The sequence below is a fragment of the Limulus polyphemus genome, unplaced genomic scaffold (assembly GCF_000517525.1).
Source record: "Limulus polyphemus unplaced genomic scaffold, Limulus_polyphemus-2.1.2 Scaffold292, whole genome shotgun sequence".
NCBI classification, from domain to species: domain Eukaryota; kingdom Metazoa; phylum Arthropoda; class Merostomata; order Xiphosura; family Limulidae; genus Limulus; species Limulus polyphemus.
The window spans coordinates 165,191-174,046 of record NW_013665902.1 but is presented as its reverse complement, the minus strand read 5'-3'; the positions used below and the strand labels follow the sequence as shown (position 1 = coordinate 174,046).

The 8,856-nt window shown below is 31.4% G+C and overlaps 1 protein-coding gene across 1 annotated transcript; it reads right to left on the bottom strand.

Annotated features, from left to right (window-relative positions):
* Window positions 1–38: 38 nt before the first annotated feature.
* LOC106457107 (uncharacterized protein C594.04c-like) lies at window positions 39–6,642 on the bottom strand. The gene is made up of 5 exons (XM_013916490.2): window positions 6,335–6,642; window positions 5,213–5,318; window positions 4,250–4,356; window positions 2,866–3,038; window positions 39–888 (listed from the first exon to the last, which is right to left on the bottom strand). The coding sequence occupies exons 1-5, from the start codon at window positions 6,474–6,476 to the stop codon at window positions 613–615; spliced, it is 804 nt and encodes a 267-aa protein (XP_013771944.1). The 5' UTR covers window positions 6,477–6,642; the 3' UTR covers window positions 39–612.
* Between the last annotated feature and the right edge of the window lie 2,214 nt (window positions 6,643–8,856).

Here is an 8,856-nt window from a genome sequence, read left to right as displayed (position 1 = left end):
TATATATATATATATATATATATATATATATACACACACACACATATGAATGGTTTGTACAAAAAAATTTACTTCTTTATAATATGCTGTTGATAAAATGCACAACAACATACTGCTAGTTATAAACACCTGTAACTACAACATTTTTAACAAAAACTATAGACTATGTCAAACATCTGAAACTAGTCTGAGCATTACATCATTTAATTAATTCAGTATCAAATTACACAAGTTAATAATCCAGGAGCATTACAATATTTTTAATTAAAAATTCAATTATATGATTAAAAAATATAATTTTTTGGTAAATTTTTACAACTAATGCAATACTAGCATTTAATCAGAATTGAAGAAACAATTTTTATAACCATAAATGAACAAGTATGACATACAGCAGTGGTTCCCAACCTTTATTCCAACAGAGGACCAGCTAGTCCTGACACCAAACTTTCACGTACCATACAATATTAACTAGTTAAAGTAGTTTCGTATTGCATTGTAAAACAATTCACTTCCTTTGGACTGGCAGTTAGGAACCACTGATGTACAATACACCAAAACAAATTGCAAGCACTGCCGTTTCCTGCAATGTCATCTTAATGCATCATCACATCACCATATAAATGGTATTAAGATAGCTGTATGACGAACATAATCTTGATAAGATGGATCATGACCCCATATTTTCATTCCATATTGCTCCAGAAGTGGGATTCCACTAACTCGTGTTATCAAGAACATGTCAAATATAGGGCACAAGACTGTCAGGAACTGGTAACCTTTCATCACAGAACTGGCAGAGATATACAAGCCAAACCATAACATGATCTCTCCAAGATAATTTGGGTGACGTGAAAATCTCCACAATCCTATATTAATGAACCTACCCTACAATGTGTGAAAGATACATTAATTTCATACAGTTTATCATTTTTCCTTATTGCTTATACACATCTTTCACTACATCCATTAGTTAAAGTATACATAGCTAGGAAATAATATCAAGCCACTCATACCACCAAGACAGACTGATCATTAATTTAAGTGATTTACATTCATGATCAATTCTGAAACTTATGTCAAAAAAACATAACTTTAGACATTTCTAATACCTAAAAATTCAAATGTTCTTTACAGAATTAAGTTGTTGTTTTTTTAATATGTAAAAGCTACAACCACTCTGAGAAGTTTAATAAGTGCCTCAGATAAAATTAATATTTCTCCACTTTTAAACTGCATGGTAAAATCTTTAGTAAGTGCATGTAATTGGAGTTTCATGAACCACATCAATATTTTTTTTTAATTATCACCCATACCTATAAAAATATACAAGCTGAGTTAATTGATAAAAAAATGGTTTGGTAACATATGTTATGTAGAATGAAATGGGAATAGACAAGAATAGATTGATTGATTTTCTAGAAGGCATTAAACATTACCAATAGCGGTAGCAAGTTTCAGATTAGGGTACATTATTTCTCCATGTTTACTTTATTTTTGTTTATATAAAATGATACTGGAATGTCATATCAATTTCAGAAAAATATATATTTTAAGAATAACAGCTAAGGGTACCCATTAAGAAAGTAAAAACTGTATAAAGGACAGTGTTATGTAATGTTCTTCTTTCTTTTCTTTCTAATGACTTCATTAGATGCTGATTGCATACCTTGCTTCGTGAAAGGTAAAAATTGACTCATTTAACTGATTATCTACTTGTCGTTAAATTCAAAGCCAAAAAGTCTACAGAAAAGTAAAAGTGTACCCCATTTCAAGGTATTTTTCATCCCTCTTTCTGGGCAAAAAACCTAAAACAAGATAGATTATGTACACTGTTACAGTTTCCAGTTTACGAAGCAAAAAAAATTAAGGTATTCGAAGTAGCCAACTTTAAATGATGCAAACCAAAAGTTTATAATATAAATATGCCTTCTTTCAGGGGCTTTTCTATTCCCTAATTAAGCATAAATCCTAAATAAGATAGCCTATATACACCCTCGGATGGTTTCCAATTACCATACACAAAATTACAGTAACGGAGCCAGCCAACTATGGGTGATGGATGCTAACACACACACACACTCACATAATGGATCATCTTTGTAGTAAAACACCTTTTTGATTTTGTATAATGATAAAAATTATTGGATTGTATAAATAAACTTTTGAAGCTCTGCATTATTTCCACTATTTTTGTTATATATATAGTCCAATTGATTACAAGAGCAAATATTTTAGAATTAACAAAAGCTAGTCTAACTAACCACACATCACTACTAGGAAGGAAACCTTTCTTATCTCTGATTCTTGAGACTTTGTATACTTTTTAAACTTTACCTGACTAGTAAAAGAAATTTAAAAACAAAAATAAACAACAACAACATCTTCCTCATTTCATATTTAGTAATCTTGTGGAGACTATTTCACTGATGTGTAGTTAGCAGGTCATGAGTTACATAATTTACTTCTAAATTATGTAAGTAAAGCAATATTTCCTAATAATACACTATTACAAGTGTCAGGTAAGCAAAAATATCTTCTGCACAAAAGGATCATAGAAGGAATTTCTAATTTCTTCAATTTTTTTAAAATTAAGTACAGTGTGACCCTTTTTGATTGTATGTCGTACTCTATAATTCATTTAAGTTTGACAAATTAAAGTGTTTCAGAATGCATGTTTGTCTGCCTTTTTTCTCTTAAAAGTATATATAAATTTGTTTCTAGTATTTTCCATTTTTACTTTGTTTCGTATTCTAAAAAGAAGATTTCTGAAAATAGTTCAATGATGGAATTTTTCATAACTGTCACTTACAAAGAGAAAAAAGAAAGCTTCTTGCTATTAATATAACCTAAATTTCAAGTTACCTTGTTACTTGGGTTATTCCGAAACTGAGCTTTTTGGTAATCAGCAAGCACTTCTGTAAAAAATCCTAAAATCCAGAGACTCCAACCAACGTAGTCTCGATTACTTATTGGGCGGTCTTTTTCACTAAAATTCAGTATAAATGTTGGAAGAAGTGTAATGAAAACCCAAACTCCTGAAAAACAATAATCACAATTCAACAATTATAAATATATGATGCAACCACAGGTGACCAATATGTATGTGTATTTCTTAAATGCGAGTGTTTCTCAAACATCTAAACTTAACATGACTATAATGAAGGGTGTATTTTGACCTTTCAAGGTTCAAACCTTTGACAATACTAATTTTTTTAATTTGCTGATGACATTTCCAGAACTACTAGTTTATATTTGAAAGAAAACCCTTTTATTTTCCTCATAATCCAAATAAATGAAATAAAAGATTCACATGTAATCTTAAAATATCTTATACAGAACAGTAATCATGAGCAACCAACCACCTTTCCACTTCTGGCTGCAGACACGTGATAAAGATGTGGGACATTGGGGTCTTAAACACCCACATTTGCTCTTTTTCTCTATTTTCCTAAGCATGTGATGCCAGTGAAATTGAGGTTAAATGCAATCTGAGTCTTACTTCCACCGTTACCTCAAAAAAACCAAGGCACATTACATAATCACCATATGATTTGTGCCCCAGAGTTGATTGTTTGTTTTGTGGCTGCATTTTTATTTTTTCCAAGTATATTTTTATTTATTTACTTATTTTTTCTTTTCCTTCTCTACAAAATTTAATTATAATTCATCTAAGGTTTGGATGTGCTGTGTATAATTCATGCTATCCTTCTTTTTAATGTAATCTATATTTAAAATAATATTTGTAGCTAACTTTATTTTTTTTGTACATATACATATAACCAAAACTGAAATAGCTATATGTATTCTCGGTTTTATTTAGCACTTGCATAAGAAAAATTAGCTTGATATTATGTAAGCCTGCACATAATATAGACAAGTAGCCATGCTTTGTTTATCCAAATGTAACCCATACTAAGCATTAAGTAATTCAAACAAACTTTACAGGTATGTACATTATATATTTCTTGGTAAAACGTAGAGGCGATGGTGCCAACAAGTTACTCTCATACAAAATCAGTTTACACTGAATTACACTGTTAATGCCTACAATCTATATTTATCACTATTTTTACCTGTAATTGTAATATACAGCTAATATCTCAGTGTTTCTAGTTGTGTTTGTCACAGTTAATGTCTACTATCCAGACAAGAATTTCTAGAATAACAGGAAATTATGCATCACTCCATATCAATTTAATATCTCAGTGATATTTAATGGATAAGTAAAATAATATTAGAAATTAACCTTGCATTGTCCAGAAAAGGAACATAAGAGCTGGTTTCTCTCGAGCTTTGTCAAAACGTCGATCTTTACCTTCTTTCATAATTCGGGTAAAAAGATACAGCCCCAATCTAAAAGTGAATTAGAAAATCTTAATACTTTAATAACATTAAAAAAAAGCAAGATAAATAACAAATAACTACAACAGAACAGTTTATATACAGACTCAAAATTTTTAGTATGAGAGCAATCTGATTTTTGATAGTTGTGTTAAAGCAGGTGCATCTGGTTAAACATTAAGAGTACAGCATAAAATGTGAAAACATGTATCTTATAATGAGACCAAAATTTTAATATCAAATTTAACAAAGTTACTATGAAACAGAATTGTCTCTTGAAAATTTTTGTTTTCAGTAAATATGACAGAATGTTTCCAACTCCCAAAATAAGGATGAATACAAAATGGCACATATTTCAGCTTTAATTTGGCTTATAATAAACATACTAGAAATAAATTTACTCAAAATATGCAATTGTGAAACAATATCTGAAAATTTTTAAAGACATCAGATATACATCAGCTTTCACTGGAGACTTTTAGGACTGACAGAACACTAAAAGAATTACTGACAATGGAAATTTTATGACTGGTGCAAATCTATAACAAAGAAAGAAACAGTTAAAGTATGGTACTCTCACTCAAGCAATGGATTCTAAATCCAAAACAACAACTTGCACGTATATTGTTTTATACATTCTCATCAGATTCTAAGTGTGGCTATAGATACCATCACCAGTAAGTTTCATCCACCATTAATAACTTGGATTACAAGACCTCTGCTTTATTCTTCTAGGAATATTTGTGGGAGTATGATCTGTGTTATGGTACTGGACAATTCCACCTTCCAGATCTCTAATTTTTAAAAACAGTATATGCAAGATGCCCAAGATACATCTACATGTACAAATATAGTTCTTGAAACATACCTTAACCCCCATGTCATTACCATTGCAGTTTGAACTTTCTGACGTAAGCTGTATGTACTGCCCCATTGGTAACAGAGATAGGCTAATAATATAAAGGTTGTAGAACCTGAAAAATTAAAATGTGAAAGAAATCAAATTTACTCAGACATACATATTGTAGAGAATGTGGATTTAATATCAGTATTCTGAAGATACACTTTTAATAGTTTGTAAATCTAACAAACCAGTTTTTACTGATTACATAATGTCAACTGACACCATGAAGGTCTGGCATACAGTTTTACAGTCAGTGTAAAACTGTTGAATACAAAACAGTAAATTTTAAGTACATTGTTATAAGTTACAAACTTATAACATGTTAGATGCATTAGTAGAGGACTACCAACTTGTGCTATGTTTTAGCAATCTGTTCAAATGAGACTACTGAAAAGTAAAATTTCAGTGGTTGGTAAAGTGCTGTGAGCACCAAAAACCACTTGCCTTCTAGGATGGTCTGAACACATGGTACCCTATTAAATTTTTTTTATCAAATGAAACAAAACAGTGAAATCTTGTGCATTTCCTGAGCCAATGTGATGCTCAATTTGGTCTGGATACAGCCAATCAAACAACTACAATGCATTAGAGAAAGCTGTTAATTAGACAAAAACGTGGTTTTTACGAATGCAAAAATAGGTTTCATGCTCAATGGATGAGTACTGGTAGCTCTTTCAAAATGATGAAAATACGATCTAGCTCACAATTTACTTGGTAGTCTAGGTGCTATTGCGTCAATGGTACCGAAAAGGAAAATCGCATTCATTTTTTCTTTTATACTATTACTAACTACATTTACAATTTACATGATTTAGACACACTGTAAATGTAAGAAAAAACTAACTTCAGGCGCGATTCTTTTTATAACACCACCGTCTCGTAAGCTGTGTAAATTATTGAACTGTTTTTCTGGTGTTTTAAACTAAAGGCCTATAGTAATCTGTCGCATTAAATTTTTTAGGTTGTCTTTCCAATGCGGCACAACTTAGTAATGCTAATTACGCTCGTTATCGCAGTCTTCATACTGTACAATTTACTACAAACACACCTGACTCCAGAGTAATTACCATATTTCTCATTTCTTACCAGTTAGGTCATAAAATTTTTCAGTTTTCAAAAGTATCGAACAGATACACACGATCCATTGAAGCCCAAAATCAATGAGGGCACAGTTCAACAGCAGTAGGCCTACACTAGTATTACGAGTACTACTATGATAGCCCATCATTACTACACTCTAAAATTATACCTCCTCTTTAAAAATACAGAAGAATATTATAAATCTCAATTAATTGGATTTATGACTTGATATATTCGTCAAGTAATGTAATATTAAATAATTCACATTCCTATTGTATTACTTCGACTTCACTGCTACAAGTAGTAGTACGAAACGTTACCACACGTTTGGAGTTCTTGTTTTCCTCTATTTGTAGATAACTAGGACAACCCACTTACTTGAAAATAACTATGCACGTGATAAAATCTGCATGCTGAAAATATTTTAAAATATTATGTTTATTTTCATTGCGTTATTTAAGTTTGAGATAATAGGATGGATTTATTGTATATAATTTAATCTTGTTTCTTACATTAAGTGGCAATTTTCAAACTTTCTTCTAAATGGTCTATAGTAAGTCTAATGATAAATTCTGACAGTGTGGTATTTTTAGGTGAAATTATTTCTATACAACACACAAATATTAAATAATTAGACACGCTAATAATTACATATGCGATCAGGAAATAAGAATAGTAATCTGCGTTTGATAACTTGACCGAATCTCAAGTTGCATGAGAAATAAATAGATTTAACATTTTTAATGTGCAGTGAAAACAATATTTATTTAGACATAATAATAATAAAAGCCGTGTTTACATAGACAAATGGGCGATCGCTTTGACTGGATACTAACTAGCTCGACAGCTTTCCTCCCTTAAGGCCCCAGTGGCACAGCGGTATGTCTGCGGACTTACAACGCTAGAATCCGGGTTTCGATACCCGTGGTGGGCAGAGCACAGATAGCCCATTGTGTAGCTTTGTGCTTAATTACAAACAATCCTCCTTTAAGATGAATCTTTGACAAACTAATCACAATGAAAACAATGTAGAATCGAATCAAGAAAGCGCTCCTGAATTCATAAGGCATATTCGATTTCTTTGTCCAGTTGATAGCATTATTTCGTGTCCTTTATTTTCTGACAGCATTAGTCAACTCGGCCAGCAAAGGATATTACAGTGCTAATAATTTCAACCTGAATGTTATATGTTACTAAAATATCCCCTATTGTAGAACAGACACTATATACTATAGTGAACAAAGCAACTGCAACAAGGTTATCTCAGTGACTTTCTAAACTATGTGTTTATGATAAAATTGCATAGGAATTACTAAACGAAAAATTAAAAATTTCTATATCACTAAAGCAGGTAGAAAACATATGATATATTTGTATATCATAACTGTACCAACAGAATTAAAACAATATGCCAATGCTTATTCACATTTTTTTAAAACACACTAATGGTGTAAGGGTATATTTTTGCCGGGGGGGGGGGGTAACTTTCAACAAACCTGAAATTTTCGGATATGTCTTATACACTAGGTTTTTTTTTTAATCATATGACTTGCACATGAAGAGTCCAGGCCAAGAGTTATAAAAACATATACAAAGATCTTGAAGAAATTGGGAACATTAAGCCCCAGAATTTGAGCTACAGAAGCGTGAAAATATGTAAGAAGCCATTGTGGAAGACTCTGTGTACATGGGACAACGAGAGGAAGGAATGAGAGACACAAATGAATTCATTGACATTCATGTTTTGCATTTTAGCATATTCCTCATGTGTTGCCTTATTTATTTTGCCCTTGATAGGTTCGGTACCTCAGATTGTTCTTTAAAACCAAGAAACCCATCCAAGAAAATTTACACACGAAGGGTATTGTTATTGAGTAAATATATATATATATAATAACAATATATGGTATATATATATATATATGTGTGTGTGTTTTTGGAATTTTTTTTATGAATGAAAATTTAGAGTCTCCAAACGGCAATTTTGTTGCATTGATTCCCACAGGAACTCCTCTACTTGAAGATAACAGCTCCTGTTTGCTCCTTTTACACAAATCTAGGGACAAAATTGCAAAGGGTGTTGAAATAGCATATCGAAGATACTAGTCATTAGGCCAAACTCAGCCATAAAAATAAAAATAAATGATCACATTGATAAGGCCTGGGATGGTTTTGTTGTTTTGAATTTGTTACATGTTCTTCAGTAATTCCTGTACTCTGAACCCGAAAATATCAATTTTTTTCCACCACGTACAGATTTTTCACAAAACGTCATATGTACTTTTATATAAGTGAATCATTTTCATTGAAATCGGATCACATTTTGTTATGCTTAAAATGTTGACCAGTCGTGACGTGAGAGTCTTATCGATCGTTATAGAACCCACGAGAAACACACCGCTAGTGTATAAACGGTTAACAGGCAGCTAGCTAGACGTGTCGTTTTTGGATAGTATTTGTTTGTGTGTGTGCATTTTGACATTTTTTTTTCAAAATTAGTTATTTGTCGCTATGGCAACAAGAGGCTG